The 21,451-nt window shown below is 29.9% G+C and overlaps 7 protein-coding genes across 10 annotated transcripts; 3 read left to right on the top strand and 4 right to left on the bottom strand.

The window, feature by feature from the left end:
* Positions 1-1,265: 1,265 nt before the first annotated feature.
* LOC134834690 (zinc finger protein 184-like) lies at positions 1,266-2,972 on the top strand. Its single transcript, XM_063849437.1, has one exon. The coding sequence runs from the start codon at positions 1,278-1,280 to the stop codon at positions 2,961-2,963; it is 1,686 nt and encodes a 561-aa protein (XP_063705507.1). The 5' UTR covers positions 1,266-1,277; the 3' UTR covers positions 2,964-2,972.
* Positions 2,973-4,190: 1,218 nt separating this feature from the next.
* LOC134835140 (lethal(3)malignant brain tumor-like protein 1) lies at positions 4,191-5,324 on the bottom strand. 2 transcript variants are annotated; one of them, XM_063850008.1, is made up of 3 exons: positions 4,909-5,324; positions 4,754-4,845; positions 4,191-4,693 (listed from the first exon to the last, which is right to left on the bottom strand). In XM_063850008.1, exons 1-3 carry the CDS (start codon positions 5,128-5,130, stop codon positions 4,195-4,197), a joined length of 813 nt encoding a protein of 270 aa, XP_063706078.1. In that variant the 5' UTR covers positions 5,131-5,324; the 3' UTR covers positions 4,191-4,194. The 2 variants fall into 2 exon arrangements, with proteins under 2 accessions (XP_063706078.1, XP_063706079.1); XM_063850009.1 differs by having other exon boundaries at positions 4,912-5,324.
* A 109-nt stretch (positions 5,325-5,433) lies between these two features.
* On the bottom strand, positions 5,434-7,399 carry LOC134834687 (gastrula zinc finger protein XlCGF17.1-like). Its single transcript, XM_063849434.1, has 2 exons — positions 6,728-7,399; positions 5,434-5,909 (listed from the first exon to the last, which is right to left on the bottom strand). Exons 1-2 carry the CDS (start codon positions 7,356-7,358, stop codon positions 5,440-5,442), a joined length of 1,101 nt encoding a protein of 366 aa, XP_063705504.1. The 5' UTR covers positions 7,359-7,399; the 3' UTR covers positions 5,434-5,439.
* A 41-nt stretch (positions 7,400-7,440) lies between these two features.
* On the top strand, positions 7,441-8,653 carry LOC134834688 (partner of xrn-2 protein 1-like). The gene is made up of 2 exons (XM_063849435.1): positions 7,441-7,700; positions 8,477-8,653. Exons 1-2 carry the CDS (start codon positions 7,537-7,539, stop codon positions 8,616-8,618), a joined length of 306 nt encoding a protein of 101 aa, XP_063705505.1. The 5' UTR covers positions 7,441-7,536; the 3' UTR covers positions 8,619-8,653.
* On the bottom strand, positions 8,483-10,839 carry LOC134835455 (TATA box-binding protein-associated factor RNA polymerase I subunit B-like). The gene is made up of 2 exons (XM_063850332.1): positions 10,610-10,839; positions 8,483-10,556 (listed from the first exon to the last, which is right to left on the bottom strand). The coding sequence occupies exons 1-2, from the start codon at positions 10,837-10,839 to the stop codon at positions 8,666-8,668; spliced, it is 2,121 nt and encodes a 706-aa protein (XP_063706402.1). The 3' UTR covers positions 8,483-8,665.
* A 1,039-nt stretch (positions 10,840-11,878) lies between these two features.
* LOC134834485 (probable transcriptional regulatory protein Kole_1935) lies at positions 11,879-13,037 on the top strand. The gene is made up of 3 exons (XM_063849186.1): positions 11,879-12,057; positions 12,122-12,635; positions 12,703-13,037. Exons 1-3 carry the CDS (start codon positions 11,945-11,947, stop codon positions 12,907-12,909), a joined length of 834 nt encoding a protein of 277 aa, XP_063705256.1. The 5' UTR covers positions 11,879-11,944; the 3' UTR covers positions 12,910-13,037.
* Positions 13,038-13,458: 421 nt separating this feature from the next.
* LOC134834332 (uncharacterized) lies at positions 13,459-18,696 on the bottom strand. Of its 3 annotated transcripts, none has more exons than XM_063848958.1 (4): positions 18,395-18,696; positions 15,510-17,028; positions 14,153-14,305; positions 13,459-14,093 (listed from the first exon to the last, which is right to left on the bottom strand). In XM_063848958.1, exons 1-4 carry the CDS (start codon positions 18,516-18,518, stop codon positions 14,018-14,020), a joined length of 1,872 nt encoding a protein of 623 aa, XP_063705028.1. In that variant the 5' UTR covers positions 18,519-18,696; the 3' UTR covers positions 13,459-14,017. The 3 variants fall into 3 exon arrangements, with proteins under 3 accessions (XP_063705028.1, XP_063705029.1, XP_063705030.1); XM_063848959.1 differs by having other exon boundaries at positions 18,322-18,509; XM_063848960.1 differs by lacking the exon at positions 18,395-18,696 and adding an exon at positions 17,151-17,241.
* Between the last annotated feature and the right edge of the window lie 2,755 nt (positions 18,697-21,451).

Raw genomic sequence — 21,451 nt, 5'->3', positions numbered from 1 at the left:
TTGAAAAGTGACTTGAGAAAAAAAGTACGATTTTTGCTCCTCATATGATAAAATCGTACTTTTTTTTTATTTGACCAAAAATCGATCAGATATCAATGGAAATCAACTTAAAAATGAATATTTATTAACTTTTAGATCAAAAGTTGGTGGAAAATTGACTTGAGAAAAAAAGTACGATTTTTGCTCCTCATATGATAAAATCGTACTTTTTTTTATTTGACCAAAAATCGATCAGATATCAATGGAAATCAACTTTAAAATGAATATTTATTAACTTTTAGCTTTTCAAAAGTTGGTTGAAAAGTGACATCATATGATAAAATCGTACTTTTTTTTATTTCATCAAAAATTGATCAGATATCAATGGAAATCAACTTAAAAATGAATATTTATCAACTTTTAGCTTTGAAACCCATCAAAAGTATGTTGAAAATTGACTTGAGAAAAAAAGTACGATTTTTGCTCCTCATATGATAAAATCGTACTTTTTTTTATTTCATCAAAAATCGATCAGACTTGAGAAAAAAAGTACGATTTTTGAAACCCATCAAAATTGGTTGAAAAGGTTTCCTCATATGATAAAATCGTACTTTTTTTTCAGATATCAATGGAAAAAAATGAATATTTTCTTTTAGCTTTGAAACCCATCAAAAGTTGGTCAAAAATGAGAAAAAAAATTCAATCAGATATCAATGGAAAGCTTTTTGACTTGAGAAAAAAAGTACGATTTTTTTTCATATTAAAATCGTACTTTTTTTTATTTGAAATCAAAAATTTAGAATGAATATTTATTAACTTTTAGCTTTGAAACCCATCAAAAATTGGTTGAAAAGTGACTTGAGAAAAAAGTACGATTTTTGCTCCTCATATGATAAAATCGTACTTTTTTTTAATTCATCAAAAATCGATCGAATATCAATAAAAAGTTGGTTGAAAATTGACTTGAGAAAAAAAAATCAACTTTAGAATGACTTTTATTTTTTTACGATTTTTGGCAATTTAAATTTATAGCTGTGAAACCCATCAAAAATTGGTTGAAAAAAATAACGAATATAAATTTTGAACAAATTTTCTGTCAAATACCCAAATGAAAATAACTCTGAAAACAAATAAAAACAATAACGAACAAAAATCGATCAATATCAACGAAATCAACTTAAAACTTAAATTTTGAACAAATTTTCTGTCAAATACCCAAATAAATACTCTAAACAAATAAAAACAATCGACGTCTCTTCAAAAAATTCGAGGAAATCATCAAAACTTTCCTCAGTAAGATGCCTCCCGAAAAGTGTGCGTGTTGTGACTCGCCTCTCTCAACAGGATCTCGTTCGCTCTCATCAGTAATCGTCTTCAAGGACACTTTACATCAAGTAACGCTCAAACAATGCGTGGAAAATATAACGAATTTACCATCTTCAGAACTAAAACTCACCGAAAAAATTTGCGGAACATGCGAACAAGAGCTTTTCATCAGCTACAAATTCCGAACGAAGGTCCTGCAAACCCGCAAAGCCTACGGAATCGACTTCAAAGTCATCGATGTCGCATCCCCGGAGAAAAAAATCCAAGAAATTGTCGAAATTATCAAAGTTGAGGACGATTTGCAAGAACTGCCGCCCGAAATCAAGTCCGATGAGGATCACGAGGAGTATATTGTGGCTTCGGCGCATCCGTATGCCAACGATATCGATGGTTTAACAAAAATTGAGGAAGATTTCATCGAGGAAGAGTATCTGGAGGACTACACACAAGAACTGGAAGTCACCAAAGAGCTCGAAATCGACGAAAATGCGGATTTTTCTCAACCAAAACTCAATGCTGAGATCCAAAAAATCATGAAAACGCGAAATCGCAAGTCAAGTCAGAGCTGGAATTGCACGATGTGCGACTACAAGTCGAAACATTCGAAAAAAGACCTCAAAATTCACATGTTACGAGTTCATTTTCCCGACGAAATGCATTTTGTGTGTAAAATTTGCCAAAAAAGGTGTTCCACAAGCTCAGAATTGAAACTTCACGTCGACAAATATCACGGAGAGTCGAAACAAGCAAAGGCTGTGTGCGGAATTTGCAACGTTGGCTTCCCGACGGGCACTAAATTGCACGCTCACATGATCGCGGAACACTCGGAAGGCGATCGAGTGCCTTGTGACTTGTGCAGTGCCACTTTTAAGACGATGTCGAATCTAAAAATGCATAAAAAATTGCATAATGACCCCGAGGAGGTTCATGAATGTCCAATTTGTAGCAAAACTTTCCGAATTTCCTATTCGCTGACGAAACACATCAAAGAAGCGCATTCCACAAACCCGAAATTGTTCCATTGCAACGAATGCGGTCAGACAGCGAAGAGCAAAAAGGACATTCGACTCCATTTAACACGACGCCATTTCCCCGAATGCAAAAGTTACCTTTGTGTCGATTGCGGAAAAATGTTCGAATCAAGTCATCGACTCACAGATCACATCCGATCGTGGCACAATCGAGAACTGCGCTACGAATGCGACATTTGCCATCGGAAATTCATTCATCCGGCGAGTTTGAGGATTCACAAGAGCACTCATTCGAAAATTTCGCCCTTTAGTTGTGACGAGTGCGGCGCGGCGTTCAAAAATTTGATCTATTTGTCGCATCACAAAAAGATTCACGTGACCTCGAAGGACTTTGGATGCTCCCAGTGCCCGCAATTCTTCAAGACAAAGGGATATTTGGCGACGCACATGAAAAATTGCCATCCCACGGAGGAGTTGCATTGCCAAATCTGCAATACGACGTATAAAAATTTGCTAATTTTCAAAAATCACATCAAAATGCATCAAGAGGGCAAGGCGAATTGTGAAGTTTGTGGGAAATCGTATGCGTCGGGCAATAATTTGAGGTTGCACAGGAGGAATGTGCATGGATTGAGAAGAAAAACTGATAAAATTAAAGAAATTCAAAAAGTAGAAGTAAAAATTTAGTCAATAAAAAATTATATTTTAATTTTTTTGTCAAAATTTTCATTGGTTTTGCGAAATTTTTTAAATTTTTAATAGAAATTTAAAAAAAATCGGCCAAAAATGATTTTATTTTTGTTTTTTAAGCCATCGAAAAATAATTTTTTAGTAATTTCACTAAAGCTTTGGATGATTTTGAGTCTAAAATACGAAAAATTACGATTTTTTGTTTTAAAAAAGTTAATTTCGAACTGAATTTTATGAAAATTTATCTTTACAAACCCATTTTTGATGAAAAATTTACGAAAAATTTGACCAAACGTCATAATTTTTAGGCTTTTGACTCAGAATTTATATAAAAGAGACGAACACTAAAAATTTTCTCATTTAAATTTTATTTTAGAACCTAAAATGGGCGATTTTTTCAAAATTTTATCAAAATTTCAGTTCAATAAGATAATTTTCGTAAAAAAAAATTTAATTTAATGTCAAATTTCTTAATAATTTTACTTTCAGAGTTCGTATTTCGTTTCTATTTAATGATTTTTACATAAATTTGGACAATTTAATTTTGATATTGTCTAATTTTTATATCAAAAAAGATTAAAAATGATAATTTTAATGACAAATTCGATTCAATTGGCCTAAAATAAAACAAAAACTCGAAAAATTAGCCCTAAATCGCCCTTAAATGTTTGAAAAACTGAAAAAAATCTTATTTCAAAGCGAATTTTTGACTCAATTTCATTAATTTAATTCATTTTTGAAAAAATTTTGATACTTTTAGTAAGAATTTGAATAAAAAGTGATATTAACTTAAAATTTTTTAAGTGCATCGTTCAATTTTGTACCTAAACTTACGAAATTTCATCATAAAATCCTTCAAAATTTGAAGAAAAATTAATTTGAGGTACAAATTTACGCTTTTAATGAGGAATTTTTTAATAAATTTAGACACAAAAAACTCAATTTTCGATTTTTGGTCCAAAATTCTAATGAATTGAAACGTATATTGAGAGTTTTTCTCTTCAACCAATCGATTTTGACTCAAAATGAATTAAAACTTTCCAAATTTGAGCATAAAACCTTCAAATTTTTCATAAAATTCAATTTTAGCTTGGATTTTATGTAATTTTTTGTTCGCATTCCGCCTCCGAGCAAATAAAAACCCAAAAAATTTAACATATTTACATCGAAAATTTTATTCTAAACCAACTTAAATGCTAAAAATAACTTAATTAGCTTCAGGAATCTTTCACATCGCACCCTCATTTTCGCACACAATGAATTTCTCACAAATTTCATTCCGTAATTTCTTAATTAACGTCGCTATTTTGATTGCAGGTCCCAATTTTATGCACATCAGTTGCAGCAAATCGTCTTTCGTGAGGTCCAAAAAGGCATTTCCGTCGACTTCTTGCTCCTTGAACAGCTCCCCGATGTCCACGGAACACACGGAACTCACGTAATTGCCGACAGTTTCGACACTCCAGTTCAGCGGATTCTCCTCATTGTTCACGGACAACTTTAGAACGCGACAATTTTTGTTCCATCGCGTTTCGTGATAAATTGGGCCGTAATCCTTCACGTAGTCCTGGATGACGTTCAGCCGGATCGCTTCGTTGTTCATTTTGGGCAAATTATTTGTACTCGGGTGCTTATGCGGGGGACTTTTGAGCTTTTTCGGCGGAGAAATGTCACTTTTTCGGGACAATCGACGGACTCGTTGTTTGAATTTGGTGATTTTAGGAACACTAAGAGCGAAATTTGGCATGAAAAACAAAATTTTGAGAGGAAATACGGAAAAAACTTACGGTCGCTGGTCATTATCTGTCGTCCAAATTGTTGGAACAGCTTCTTTCTTCAACTTGAGCTTCGACTTTGTCTCGCCTTTGCCTTCGCCATGCTAAAAAAAAATAAACAAAAATTAATTTTCACGTCAGAATTTCGATAAAAAGCATTTTTTTACCACTGTAATGTGTCTTTCAACTAAACTCGGGTCAAAGTGATGGATACAAACTGAAGCATTTACTCCTGGATCCTGATCGCCAAGTTCGGGAAATTGTTGCCGCACGATTTCAATCCACTGCGCGCGACGTTCCCGCTCCTTGGGAAACGAAAAAATCGGCGTGTATTTCGAGGATTTGTTCGAGTTTGAGTCACAATTCAAAATATAACATTTCCTCGGCATGATTTTTGTCTTTCTTGAGTCCGCAACTTGAAGTTTGTTGTGATTTTCGGGGAAAATAAAGTCCTCGCGACTTTTACGGCGAAAACTTTTGCGTTTTTCGGGGGACTTTTGAGCGAAAAAGACCAAATATCGCTAATTTACCGATAATCAGTGGTTTATTTGGAAATTTTAATGAAAATTTTGAATATCCAATACTTCTCTTGCTTGAGGGAAATGGAGGATTTAACAAAAAAATCGTGAGGCGAACGAAAATGTGCACGAGAAATACAAAAATTAAAAACGAAATTTCAGTTAAAACTCGAAGGAAACTCAATATTTTTTTATTTTTCGCTGATCAACAGTAACTTCGACTTTGTGGACATTTCTCAGATGTCGATTCAGTTTGTGATTCACGTAAAAGGCAGATGAGCATAGGTGACATTTGAATTTTTTCTCTTGGCCGCTGTGACTGCATAAAAAATGTTTTGATAATTTCTCCTTTGTATTGTACTCCTTGGGGCAAGCGTTACATCGAAACATCTCGCCGGTGTGCGTTCGTGCATGAAGCTTCAGAATCGACTGATTTTTGAAGCATTTGTTGCAAACGGGACATCGCACGGTCTCCTCAATGGAATGCGAGCGCAAATGCTTCTCGTAGTACAGCTTGGTGGTGAATTTGGAGGAGCAAATTTCGCAAATGAACGGGTCGTTGGTGATTTGATGAAGTCTGCGATGGTTGAAAAGGGCTCCGCGCGTCTTGAATGACGAGCTGCAGGTTTCACAGACAAAAGCTCGAACGTCTAAAATTAAAAAAAAATAAATTAAAGTTTTTTTTTCTTGTCAAAAAAAAAAATGATAATTTCTGAAATTATTTAATTTAATTTCTTAATAAATAATTTTATAAAAAAAAATATTTTTAAAATAAATTATAAAATAAATATTTTTATAATTTTTGAAATTATTTGTTTAATTAAATTTTTCTTTTAAATAAAATTAAAAAAATTTTTTTTTTATGATTTTTCAAAATTTTCTGAAAAATATGATAATAAAATTATTTTTTTAATTTTTGAAATTATTTTTTTAATTTTTAAAATTATTTTTTTAATTTTTGAAATTATTTTTTTAATTAAATTTTTCTTATAATTAAAATTTTTTTTTAATATTTTTTTTTCAATTTTTTTTTTTTAATAAATATTTTGACTTTGGTGAGTTAATTTAAGTCTAAAAAAAAAATTAAAATCAAAATTTGAAAAAAAATTTTTTTGAAAGATTTTTTAAAATTTTCAGAAAAAAACAATAAAAAATTTTGAAGAAATAAAAAAAAAATTAAAGAAAGAAAAAAGAAAAAAAAATTATTTCGAAAATAAAATAAAAATATTTTTTTTTTATTATTTTTTCCCACAAATTTTTAAAATCACACAAACCTTTATATTTTAGACAAAAAAAAATTTAAAATAATTTTTTTAAACATTTAATGAAATTTCTTGAATTTTAGGCTAAAATTTTTAAAAAATTGTCTCATTTTTGGCCAAATTTCCTTAGAATTTTATCATTTTTTTATAGTTTTTCTACAAAAAATCGTAAAATCTTCAAATTTGAGTCAAAAACAAAAAATTACCTGAATGACTCGTAAGATGCACTTTCAGGCTCTGCAACGATCGATACGACCGGGGACACAAATGACAAGAATATGGAAGCTCGTTGGTGTGCGTTGCCCTTATATGGTTCCGCAGCTCAGAAATTCCCAAAAATCTCAGTCCGCAATTGTCGCACAAGTGACTTTTCATGTTGTTAAAGTGCTTCCGCAGCAAATGATTCGTGAGATATCGTTTTGTTTCGAAAGTTTTGCTGCAATGATCACATTTCAGGCGACATTCGAGGGTCTCCGAGGAAGGTTTTCGTTTCTTCCGTGCCTTGAACTGCAGAATTTTCGGCGATTCAGCGATAATTTCATCTTTGGGAACTTCAATTTTAATTTGTAACTCTTCGAAATCGGGCTTTAAATCAGGCATCCACGCGTTTTTCAGTCTAAAATGAGCCATTAACGCATTTTGTTGGAAATGGAAGGCTTGAAGTAATTCACTGTGGCATTTTTGGCAGATTTTTGTGTTGATCTCAACTTCTTGAAGGGACAATTTTGTAATTGACACGAAACAATCGACAACGAATTTTTGAGTTTTGTCATCTTTTGTCGTTTTCATGTCCAGCAATTCATTTTTTTCCTCACAACAACATCGACAACTCTCCATTTTTGTGGATTTTTGAAAATTTTTTGAGTTTCCGCTGTGAATCTGAATATCAACAACCTGAAATTGATGATTTTGACGTTTCGAGCTTTACATCCCTACATCGTAAACAAACAAAAAGGAGTCAAATTGGTGCAATATTAAAAGTTTTGTTCGAAATTTAATTTAAAAATCAGGAAAAATGGCAGAAAATATGGATGTTGACAAGTACAGGACATTTTACGAGTGTGACGAGCATTGGGAGCTGAAGAGAGCGTTCATGATGGCACACAAAGACAGATTTTCAGAAGAAGAACTCGTTTGTTTGGCACAAGTTTTTACGAATATTGAATTTATGGGATGCAAGTAAGGATAAATTTCGCTTAAAAGTTGTTTTTCATGCTATTTTAGGTGTTAAAATGGTTCCAAAGAGGGTCAAGGAGTGTATTTTAGGTCTTTATTTAAGCTCCAAATGCACGAAAAAGTAAAGAAATGCAATACTTGGAACCATATTAGATGATTTTGGGAGGCCTTGGAAGCTGTTATTGCCCAAAAAACAACTTTGAGATCTCTAAAGGCAAAAAAATCGTGAGCTAAAGTCATTTAAAGGACTTGAAAGTTAGTCTTAAAAGGAGAATAGGTCAAAATTGATCAAAATTTGAAGGTTTTTTAACCTTTTAATCACAAAAAATGTAAATTTTTAAGAAGTTTTCGACCAAAAAATATAAAAAAATATGAATTTGTGGCGAAAAAATTACTCGAAAATATTTAAGAGCTTAGAAATGGAAGAAAAAAATCATTTTCTAAGTTCTTGAAAAGTTTGAACTCAACCAATCTCTACAAATTCAAATTTTTTGATAGATTTTTTGTTCATAATTTCCAAAAATTAATAAGTTTTTATGATTTTTTATGAGTTTTTTATGAAACATACCTTAATGTTTGGTCGAAAAACCTTCAAATTTTATAAAATTTGACCTATTCTCGTTTTAAAAGTCAATTTCAAGTCCATTAAATGACTTTAATTTACGATTCCAGCCTAATATAGATCTCAAAGTAGTATTTCGGAATCTTTTTGACACCTAAATATTAAAAAATTACCATTTTTTGTTATATTTTCCTCTAAAATCCCATTTTTTTCGTAGATATCCCGCTGAAACCATGCAACTCATCGCAGAATTATCAAAAGACGTCGCTGCCGAATTCCGAAAAGGCAGAGAAGGAAAACTCAAAAGAACATTCGTTGCTGCGTCAAATGCTGCAGCTGCTAAATTTAGTAAAAAATAAACTTGGACTTTAATTTTCTTAAATTTTTCATTAAATTTTAACTTTTTTCAATGTATCAACATTCCATCCTTGAACCTTTTGTGCAAATGTTTCACTGTGGACCGAATATTATTTGACAGTTCGTCAACATCTTGGTACACGAGTTCATTCCGGATCTTGTGCATGGGTTTCAAAATGTACAAAAACTGCGTTTCAATCGTTAACAGCTCAAAATATAGATGATATGGTTTCATCATCACGAGATTCGCACAATTTTCGAGCAACCACTTGAAACTTTCGGGAAATTCGGGTCGCATGTAGTCGTAAAGGTCTTGGGTGATCATGTGCGGATACTCCAAGTAGGTCCAATAATCGAAATTTGGCTTGAAAAGTGTGATGGAAGTATTTTCATCGGGTTCGGAATCACTTGATGACTCAATTTCACTGAAAAAATCATCTTCCTGCGGTTCAAATTTTTTCCTTTTTTCCCTCAAGTAAGTTTTTGTGAGGTCTTTCAAGGTTTTTAGCTCTTTTTTCGTTGATTCTCCATCTTTTGCCTTCATTTTTTGCATTTCCTTCTGCTCTTCTTCGTTTTTAATGTTCTCCAAATAGCTTGTTTCGTCAATATTTGTTCGCACAATCCGAAATCTGTAACTATTCTTCTTGTAATTCGAAATTTTTGTCGTATCTTTCTTATTTCGTGCGAACGAAACACATTCGTTGCTTGGAGCTTCAATAGTTTTCAATGTAAATCCGAATTTTTGAAACTTTCTCTTGAGTTTTGAGCTTTTTATTAAATATTCGACGTTTCTTTCGGTGATTTTTTCTTTCAAAATTTCGGGAATCTCAACTTCTCCCTTTAAAATTTCCAAATTTGACGCATTTGGAGTGAACGAAGGCGGAAAATCGATGGGCTTAAGTTCATTTTTGCGAATTTCTTTAATATTTTTTGCGACTTCCGCGAAATTTCTCTGTCTCCGCATCATTCGCGGCATTTTATTTTTCTTTCCTGGCGTCATTTGGGGTTCTTCCTTGCGATAAGTGAAATTTTTCTTGCACAAATTCAAGTAATGAGCCGTAGATCTATTGCTGTAGTCACTATATTCCGTTTCGTGTTGGATAAAAGTTTGTTCGTAATGTTTCATAAGCAGCAATTTCCTCGCTGTGAAGTACTCAACCCATTCGGACCACACAAATAATTTTTTAGAATTGATTTTTTGCTCTTCCATGAAGTCATTAACGCGTTTTGTCGATTTCGACATCTCCATTTCCGTTAATCCGTTGACGCCGAACAATAATTTCAGCGCGAAAATGATGTAAGCCATCGCCCGGCCCTCATAAAAGGGAATATTGCTGCTTCGATTTGCGGAAAACTCGAAGTCTATGGGGCACAAACTGAATAATCGCTCGACAAATTTGTAAAAAGTCTCCGGCAAAGCCATTTCCGTGACATATCGCTCGAACAAAACGTACAAATTTGGATGATTCAAGTCAACATTGCAGAAAAACGTGAATTCTTGCAGCGAAAAGCTGAATTGACGATGCGTTAGGTAAGCCGGAAATTTTGTGTACATTTTGTTGATGTAAATTTTTTCTTCTTCACTCAATTCGGCCGGGAGAAAATGACGACATTCAAAGTACGAGAGCCGTCCTTCGTGAATCATTCGCAGCAAATCCGAGATTTGTACCTCGGGATGATGGTAATTTATGGCACAAAAGAGGATGAGATACATGACACTTCGTCCCAATCTTTGTTTGTCGTAACGGCGTCCAAGGTGACTTCGATGAACGGGTTTTAGGACCAAAGATTGCTCAAAGCCTGACGGTTGTTTCAGCATTTTTCGGTCGACTTTTGCGATTTGAAGGTCAAATTTCGTGAATTGAGTCGCTTCTGGACCTTTTTCTTCAATTTCAGAATATTTTCGTTTCCGCACCATGTTCGACAAGAGTTGAAAATCGCTGAAAAAAATAAATTTTATTATGAAAATTTATTGAAAATTAAAAAAATTTACTGTTTTTGGAAGCAAGCAGGCAATTTTGGCAAAACCCTCTCTTCATCATTGAAAAATGCGGCTTCATTTCGTCGGAGGTAAGCAGTCCAAATCTGAAATGTCGTCAATTTTACCCGAGAATCCAATTTGAAGACTTCAATAGCTTCCTTGACGAGTCCGTGCAAGATATAATTGTAAGCTTCCCATGTCGTAAGTTTATGTTTTACGTTGATTTCGAGTTCTTCAGACATTTTTTTACTCGAATCGCGGCTTTTCGTGTCACATTTGTTTGTTTTGAAATTTTTTTGTAGCGTTGCCAGATTTATATTACTATCTAAACAGGTAAAAAAAAATAAACTTTTAAACATATTTAATGATTTTTAAATTACAACAATTCAAATTTGTCTTTTTGAAAATTTTGAGAATAAAAAAAAATAATAAATATAAAATAAAATAAAAAAAAATTAAAATTATGAAATAAAAAATTAAAATTATTAAAAAAAAAAAATAAAAAAAAATAAATTTATTTTAAAATATAAATATAATTGAATTAAAATATTTTTTAAAAAATAAATTAAATAAAAATTAGTTTGAAAGATCAAATTTAAAAAAAAATTGAAAAATAAAGTTACGTTCATTAAAAGCTATTTTTGAAAATAAAAATAAATTAATTAAAAAAATAATTAAATAGAAATTATTTTTTTTAAATAAAAAATCAAATTAAATAAAAATAAATAAAAAAAAAATAAAAATAAATAAATTAAAAAATAAATAAAATTAAAAATCAAATTAAATTTTTTAAAAAGATAAAATCAAAATTAAATAAAATAAAAATTAAAAAAATCAAAAATAAATTTAAAAAATTGAAATTTAAAAAAAAAAATTCATTAAATTAAAATAAAATAAAAATATGTAAAAAAAAAAATTAGATTATTAAAAAAATAAAAATAAATAAGTTAAAAAAAATAATAATAAAATAATAATTAAACTAAAAAAAAAGAAAATAGTATAAAATAAAATTAGAATTATTTAAAAAGATTAAATCAGAATAAAATTTAAATAAAAAATGATTTAGAAACTTAAGAAATGATTTTAAAACTTAAAAATAAAATTTAATTAAAATAATTAAACTTAAAAAATAAAATAAAATTAAAATATTAAAAAAAATTAAAAAAAATAATTTAAAAAAAATTTAAATTTATTAAAAAATTAAATTAAATTAAATTATTTTTTTCAAATTTGTAATTTTGTAAAATAATGAACAACTGGCAACGCTATTTTCCACGAACATCTGCTTTGACAGAGGTTCAATTTTCGGAAATCTAATCAAAAATTATCAAAACAAGTAGATTTGCGATGATTTGTAGTCAAATTCAATTAAAATCTGGTCTCAGGTTGTTTCAGGTGTCACGAACTTTTTACACTGGATCATGTCTTCTTGCAGGACACTCAAAATGGGCGAATATTCGGTAAGTTTTCAATCTTCTAACATGCAAAAAATTAATTTTTATGACATAAATTCATTTTTTTCAGACACACAAAAGCCGCACGAGATCGTGAAATGTCGGTAATCTTCAATAGATATGCAAGACAAATGCGATTAGCCATCCAGGAAGGAGGATCACCGAATCCCAAGTTAAATTCACAACTTCAGTCCCTCATCGATCAGGCAATTAAGCACAAGATGCCGATGGGAACCATTCAAAATGTCATAAAAAAGTACTCGGACCCCGCAAATTCAGCGAAACTCGTGCGTTTCATCCAAGACATGAAAGCACTCGGAAAAGTTCAAATGATTGCGGTGCTTGTGACGGAAAATCCAAAGGGAACTATCCAAAATATGGCGAATTTCATGAAAAAGTTCGCGGGAACCAATTACGATAATTGTCGCAGCATGTTCGACGAACGAGGCGTCATTGAAGCGACAATTCCGGACAAATTTAAGGACCTGGATGAGGCGGCGTTGGAAGAAGCTTGCACCGATGATGCTATTGAATGCGGCGCCGAAGAAGTTGAAGTCGTGGATTTTGCTGAAAAAATCGTCACTGTAATTTTTTTTTTATTTTTTCACAGAAAAAATGGAATTTTTTAATGAAATTTTAATTTTTTTGTAGTTCGCATGCAATCCTGTCGAATTGGAACGAATTAAACGCTCAATTACGGAACGAGGTTACTCCATAGACTTCGCTGGACCCATTTTTGTACCTAAAATGACCGTGAAACTCACTCCTGCTGAAATAGAGACGCTGGAAAAGTTGAAAGCGAAACTGAAAGAAGTTGAGGGCGTCGAGGAATTCTTCGATAATGTTGATTATTCATAGTTTAATTGACGAATTGTTGAAAAAATAAAATGTTTTTAGCAAAATTTTAAAAGAAATTCTACAAATGACGTTTGACGGACACGGAATTAAATTTTTAAATTACAAAAAAGGCTAATTTCTGACAATTCTTAAGACTTTTGGTTTAAATTTATGTTTAAAATAATTAATTTCCTTATTTTTGATCATTTTTAGTAAAAAAAATCAGCAAGATTTAGACGAAAGTAAAAAATCTTTAACATAATTAATATTTAATTTAAATAATTAGAATAAATATTATTATTTTTTTTAATTTCTTGTTGAATAAAAATGCTCAGGAAAAATTCAAATAATTAAAAAAAAAATAATTTATAGCAAAATTTTACTAAAAAGATTAAAAAATCGACATAAAATAGGAATAAAAGAATTTTTCCTCAATTTAAAAAAAAAATAATTAATTAAATTAATTAATTTGGAAGGAATAATGACTTCAAAAATATGATATTAAAAATAATTAAAATTTTCAAATAATTTTAAATTCTCAAGCGAGCAATTATAATCAATTAAAACAACTTTTTTACACCTACTGTCATTTTTTAATTGAACGCCAATTAATTTTTTTTTATTAATTTCCAAGCAAATTGAACATTTTTTTGTGTATATATTTCTTACATTTATATTTAAAACGAACTCACGAACGAACAAAACAAGAAAAAAAATTTACAGTCACACAAGCGAATCCAACATTTGTTGATATGCATTTTTTTCTAATTATTTAAATAAGTCTACGTAGACGAGACATTATGCATCTTCTTTTTCTAAAATTTAGCTTAAAAGTACGTCTTTTGACAAATTCTAACGTTTGATTTAGTCCTTTTTTTCGGTATAGTTCAAGGCCAATTCAAAGTTTTTGTTTAAAATACATCAACTACGATTAAAAACGGATTTTTTTTACGGGAACAAAATTATTGTCTTTGTTTTCCATCATCATCATCTAAGCACCTTTGGTCAATCAATCAATGGGAACACACCTGATGGCTGCTTAAATGTTTGTAGTCTTGTTGTTAAGTTGCATTGACTGTTGTTTTGTATAATTTATTCGTAGTTCGGTCATGATTTTTTTTTATTGAATTTACTTAGTTGCGACGTAGGTGAATACACCGGCAGATTTTGCTGGAACGGTTAAGGCACCGATTGAAACCTTTTCCCTACAAAAAATTTAAATTTATGAAAATTTTTTTTAGAATTTTCAAAGAAAAAAATTTACTTTTGCTTCAATTGATGCTCATTTTTGAAGTTGGTGCTGAGCAATTGCCATTTCAGCTCCGAAGAGAGACCTTCGATGTGAGTGTAGTTGCCGACGACTGTCGTATCAGTTGGATTTAGGACGACAAAGTAGCCAGGATTGCCAGACTTGTGCCTGTAAAAAAATAATTTTGGATTAGAAAGTGGCTTAAAATGAAAATAATTTTTTTTCATAAGATTTAAAAATGAAAAAAAATTTTAAAGTATGAAATTTTAAGAAATATTTAAACAAAAAAAAAATTAAATTAAAAATTTTATTATACAAAAAATTTAAAAAATTTTTTTAGATTTTTTTTAAATATTTTTATACAATTCGTGCTAAAATTTTTAAAATAATCCCAAATAATTATTTTTTAAATATAAAAAAATTAAGATTAAATTTAATTGTTTTTTTATTTAAAGAGATAAATTCCCAAAGTGAATTAAAAAAATTAAAATGTAAAAAAAAAATATTCTTTCAATTTTTCTTTATTGAGATAAGAATTTTTTATAAAATTATAGAAAATTATCTAAAATTATTAAAAATGTGGAAAAAAAAATTTAAGTTTTATATAAAATTAATAATTGTTCATTCTCTAAAATTTAAAATATGTGAAAAGATGAAAAAAATTAATGCTTAGAAAATCAAAATTTCATGAATGGGATTTTCTTATATTTTACTCAGTTGATTTAAAGTTTTATAAAAATTAAAAAAAAATAAATAAAAAAAATAATTAAAAAAATAAAATAAAAAAATAATAAATAATTAAATTATTTAATTAATTTAATTAAATTAATTAATTGAATTAATTTATTAAAAAATAAAAAAATTAATTTAATAAAAAATAAATAATTAATTAATTAAAATTTGCCTAATTATTATTTTTAAAATTAATTAATATTAAATAATTGTTAAAAAAGTTTGTAATTTAATATTTTTCATATCAAAATATATTTTTAAAAATATTTTAAAATTAATTAAATTTAATCAATTTATTTATTTAAATATTTTTTTCATCCCTTATCATGAAAACTTGATTTATTTTAGTTAAAAACATGCCATTTTAGTGATACTAAGTGCTACAAAAGTACACAGAGGACGACACACGTTGCTTACCATATTCTATTATTATCGTCATGTCGTCGGTAGCGAAGTTAGTTAATCCAATTGGTGATAATTTGTTACGATTTGTGTATTCGTGTGAAAAATTTATGTTGTTATTGTTAAGAGTTAAGAGGAGAAAATAAATAAATTGTTAGTTAGAAGATGATTTATGTACGTTAGTCAAACAAAATTTCAAAAGGAGATGATAAGAAACACAAAAAAGATTAAAACTTACCTTGTATAAGCAATCGTTGTCTCATTTAAATCGGAATACGCATGGAAGTCTCCATGTTGCAACGACGGCGATTGTCGAATAGCTTCCAACTCCTTGATCTGCTCCAATGCAGAGTCATTTCGACGACTTTCCTTGAGCGCAGCTAATGTCGTTACGGGTACTCCGGGCAACAAAAAGACAAAAATATTGAACTCGGAGGGTTCGAGCAGCGAAAATGCGTCTTCCTTGTAGGCATGTTGGACCCAAGATAAGGCACCGACCTTCTTATGAGTATTTTCCAGATCGCTAATGACCTTTTCGACGTCGATACTTCCGCTCTTCTGCACGCCGCCACGCAATAAAACCTCGAGGAAACCAAAACGAGGCAAATCCACGCCCATTTCGTAGCCATTTTGATAGACATCGGGACGAACAATGTCATCCGTAGCCGATAAAAAGCCCTCGTTATCGGTGACGTTACGCACAAAGGCCCGATATTCGTTCAAAAGTTCGCCCAAATTGTCGCCGAAGGTGCTCTGGCTGTGCGCATAGAAGGCATATTCGTCGGCAAAGTGCGTTGTCGTGCCATCAGCCGGTTTATCGGCGGGACTTTCGTTGTTGAGTTTGTCATTTGGTTCGATGATAAAGTGTTTCGTGTTTGCCAAACGGAATCCCTTGACTCCGAGCTCCACAAGATCAGCCAGGACCTTTTTCAGTTTTTCTTTGACAAGTTCGTTATCCATTCGCAGGTCATATTGGTTCCGTCCGAACTGCGATAAGATAAAAGTGCCATCCTCGAGTGCCTTGAAAGCTTCTTCATTGTCCAATGAGCGCCAATTAAGAGCCTTATTTGACATAACGAAGGCCTTGCGATACGCATTGTCGCCTGTCGAGCGATTCATAGCATTTCGGTACAACTCGTCACTGTTCGAAACGTAATTCGCCGTTACATCCAGCACTAATTTCATGTCATTCGCGTTCAAAGTATCTGCAAGTTGCTTAATTCTCGCCTTTTCGTCGTCTCCCAAGTTGTAAGTCTCTTCCGCGGGTAACTTGTAAATGACTGCTTTTGCTCCATATTCCTTCAATTCCGCCAATGCAGCTTCCGCAGGTGCCGTTAGTGCAGTTTCATCTTCAGATACGATCAGAGGACCTTGTTTCCACCACGAATGCTCTTCAGGCGCGACGCATTTTGGCGCAACAACAATGATGTAAATGGCAGCGGCGAACATCCCGATCCAGATGAGCCAAAAAACGATGAAGAGGAACCAACGCAAACGCACCCAAAACGGATCGTTAACGTATTTCATGAGTTCCTCCTTCGTCATGCCGCATTGCTGACCGACTTGCTTGATGTCCCCGATGTCGATTTGGGCATCCCCATTGACATCACCTCCCGCTGGAATGAATTTTACTTCGACCTCTTTTTGTGCGAGCTTTTCGTGATCGCCATCGCCCAACATTTTCTCGTCGGCGCCATCGTTCACGTTTTCAATGCTGTCACGAACCATACTTGTGCGTTTCTCTGGATCACTTTTTTCTACAAAAATTAAAAAAAATGAGATTAAACGATTATTATCACAAACGAGTACTCAGAAACACACTATCAATGGAATTTTTAATAAAAATTTATAACAAAGAATTTCTCAATAAGCAACGTACACAAAAAACTTCCGTCGATCCAATTGAATGATTTTAGTAACGAAGACAATTTTTAATGAATAACTTGGCACGTCTAGTTAAAAAGACGTCTGACTATGAACTGAAATGAATAAATGAACGTGGAAACAGTAGACGAGACACGAATTCAAGATTAAGGTTGTGAATCTCATAAAAATGACGATCAGTTCATTTGCCGCATACACAGATCCAGCGAAGGAGGCTCGTCAGTTTAATTGAAGATTTTAATGGGTCATAAAAGTTGCATTTGCACAGTGGGGTGTTTCCATTTTTTTTATTTTTTGAAAAAAAATCAAGAATTTTTTTTTTATCCAAAGAGGGTTTTTAGGACATTTCAAAAGAAAGAAATGAAAAAAAAAAATAAAATTCATCGGAAAAAATTATGAAAAACTGAAGTATTCGTAAATATTTTGGCAGCCCCTGAAAGTAGACAAAGTACATTAAATCAAAAAAGTTGCTGAAAAATGAGGTTTTTGAAGGACAATCGAACTGAAACTCAGTACATTTCCTTTTCTCATATAAATACATCAACTCACAAATTTTTCAGCTTTTTATCCAAACGCTTTCTGAATAAATTGAAAAAATGATGAAATTTCTTTAAAATCATTATTTTTCGATTTTTGGGAGGCGTTCAGTTAGGAAGCTGAAAATTTGTGTGTAGATGTATTTAGGTGAGTTCAGAATATGTACCGAGTTTCAGTTCAATTGTCCTTCAAATACCCCATTTTTCAGCGATTTTTAAGTTTAATGTACTTTGCATACTTTTAGGGGCTGTCAAATACTTCACTCGATTACACAGTTTTTCTCATTTTTCTAAAATATTAAAAAAAATTGATATCAAATTATTTTTTTTTATATAAAAATGTCACATGAACCTTTTTCGGATCAAAATTTCACTAATTCTTGATTTTTTCCCCAATAAAAAGCGAAAAATCTCACTGTGCATCGTCATTCTTGAAATACTACGCCCAGTCTCATGCCAAATTCCTTTTAAAAAAAAATTATGAATGAAGAAAGTGTTGTTGAAAGTTGCATCAGACTTTGTTTTGCGTAAAAATTATTTTTTTTTACACTACGAACATAAAACAGTGAGACACATGACATCGAATGACCTTTAACCACGTTGTTCTTATTGAAAAGAAAAAAAAATTACCTCAAAAATGTTTTTGGCATGCACTACTTTTGTAACTAAAGAAGAAAACTAGAAAAATTCACAAAAAAAACACCTTTTCCGTCGTCTTCCGGATCGATGCTACGATACGACTCCTTGGTCGTGTCAGAAGTTACTGGCGAGGCAGCAGCATTTTCGACTTCCATCGAGCGAGTGTTGGCTGTGTTTGTATCATCCATTTTTTTGGTTTTCGTGTGTGAGTGTAGATAAATGAAGAGATTCTAGTATTCACACCGCTAAAAACTCGTTTTAGTTTTGTTGTTTGGTTGTGTTGTAAAATGAACTATTTGGAATCTATTAATATTAAAATACACGTAAAAAGTTTTTTTTTTACTCAAGCTGCTTGTCTGCACACTACGCGACGACAACTACGATGCGTGACATGTATGTTTGATGTGTAATGGTAATGTGTGAGAAGTTATGACGTCAGAGATGCGGACCTAGGGCGAAAACTTTTTATTCGCGATTAATTCGATTTTTTTTTGAATTGAAATTCGGTTAAACATCGAAAAATTATTTTTATTTTAAATATATTTTAATTTAAAAAAATATTTTTTTAATTGTAATTAATTAATTTATTTTTATATTTTTTTTTTAATTTTAAAATTTATTTTTATTTTTTATAATTTATTTTCTTTAAATTTATTTTTGAAATTTTTTTCTTAATAATTTACTTTTTAATTTATTTTATTTTTTTTTAAATTATTAAAAATCAAATTTTTGTCCAATTTCGCTATTTAGTTCCTTGCCATAAAAGGGATTAACGATTTTTTCAATAATTTGTGACGCATTGATAATTTTAAGAAAAATTTCAAAAATTATTAAGACGATAAAAATTTTCTTCATTTTTATCAGAATTATTTTTTTTTTGAAATATGAAAAATAAATATTTTTTCAAAAATTAATTTTTGTTCTTTTCGTTTCAGGATTCAAAGGCTTACTGAAGTCTAATTGAATTGGAATATTTGTTTTTAAAAATATTTTAATTTGCGACATTACATTGCTGAAAAAAACAATGATGAGTCGTCTGAGTACTTCTTGAGGTGAATTAACTTTGAACAAGTGAAAAAAAAGTGAATCAGACAAGACGTAAGTTCAATGATGACAAAAAAAAAATAATTGAAGAGGACAATCAAGTCACGTTTCATATCGAGTTATTTTTTTTTTAATTTTAGGCTGCTCCAAAAGAAAATCAAAAATAAAGTCCAAAATTTTTTTAAATAAAATTTTGAAATTATTTTCATAACAAAATTTTTAACTATTTTTGAGTGATTATTTTTTTTTAGATTTCAGAATTTTAATATTTTAAAAAAAGTCAAAAAATTGTAAAAAAAAATTAAATTTTCATTTAAAAAAATTTTATTTAAATTATTAGGAGCGATAATTCGTAAAAAAAAATAAATTTTTCGAAATCGGAATTTTTATACATTGCACTTACCTTTATTAATTTTTCTTAAATTTTTTAATTGTAAAAAATAATTAAACTTTGAATTATTTTAAAAAAAGAAAAATAAATAAATATATAAAATAAAAAATAAATAGTTAAAAAAAATAGAATAAATAAGGAAAAATTAAAAATAATTTTCAATATTAAAATTAAAATTAATTTTTAAAATAAAATTAAATTTACAATTAAATTTAATTAAAATAAATAAAAATATATTATAATAATTAAACTTATTAATAATAAATAATAAATAAATAATTAAATAAATAGTAAATAATAATAAATAATTTTTTTTTAAAAAATATAACAATAAGTAAAAAATAAATTTTATAAAAAATTTAAAATAATTAATTTAATAATAATTAAATATCAAAATTTTTCGCAATGATTTTTTCCTTCTTTATTTTTCTTGGTTTACCACTTAAAATAATTTTACAATTTAGGCAACATAAAAGTCTCTACACATAATTTCTGTTAAATAGTAATTTAATATAATAATTAAGTATTATGATTAATTATCATTAAACATATATTTTTTTATCTCTAAAGTATAAGTTTACACATTAATGCGCGAAGCTTTTAAAACTGAAAATTTTCTGAAACCAAAAACAAAAAATAAAAGTAGAGAGAATAAAAGGCAAGAATATGCTTACAGAGTTAGTAACTTGATTTTTTGTTTGTTTGTTAATATTCTATATTCTTTTAATTAATTAATTAATTAGTTTTTTTTTACTTTCTTAACATTTAAAAGCATTAGAGGCGTACTAACGTTGCAACTTTTACTTTATATTTATTTATTTTTTTTATAGTTTTAAACTATTTCTAATCATATTCTTCTTCCAAGTTATAGATTTTTTTTGCCTTACCTCTAAAAATTTCGCGTGTAGTTTTTTTCTAAGCAATCTTAAGTTTTATTTATTTTTTTTTATTGACATCGATCTCGTGCTTTGTAGATTTTTAGCTTTTTACGAGGCTTTTAAGCTAAAAAATCGAACCAATCTTGTGCTTTTTTTTTCACTTCATCACTAGTTTTATTTTTTGGGGGACGTACAAAAATACTTTCTTTTTTTCTCCATCAGACAATTATTATTAGTTATTGTGTTTATTTTATTTTTTTATTTAGTGATTCGTTCAAATGTCTCCTTAAACATTACTAATCGTTAGACAATATTAATTAATTGTATGCAAAAATATCATTTTCTAAACATTTTAACGCACATTAATTGATGTAAATTTGTAAAAGTTTTGAAATTGGGATTAAATATGGGGCGAAAGGTACCTTTTTATATATGTTAAAATGTATAAAAGTTAATAATAATAATTAATTAATTCTATTCTAAGGTTTAAAGTTAAATAATTGTCTAGGAAGTGGCTGTTGGAATAATTTCATTAAATGGCTAGTTGTTATGAAAAAATCTACCCCGTTGGATGTCAAGGCAGTGACAAAATTGTACTGGTTCAAAGAAAAATCAACTTTCAGGTGGGTATACCAAATTTAAATGCACATCAATTATCAGCTAAAATTTTTTGACATTTTTAAAAAGCTAGCTACTCATTTTAAAATATATATGATATTTTTTTCTACCTTTTTTTTGCCACATATTTATTACAACATATTTTAAATTCATATTTTATGATAAAATTGCGTGCCATCAAGCTACTTTC

This window comes from Culicoides brevitarsis, chromosome 3 (genome assembly GCF_036172545.1).
Source record: "Culicoides brevitarsis isolate CSIRO-B50_1 chromosome 3, AGI_CSIRO_Cbre_v1, whole genome shotgun sequence".
Classification (NCBI taxonomy): domain Eukaryota; kingdom Metazoa; phylum Arthropoda; class Insecta; order Diptera; family Ceratopogonidae; genus Culicoides; species Culicoides brevitarsis.
This window is presented reverse-complemented; position numbering and strand designations above follow the sequence as displayed.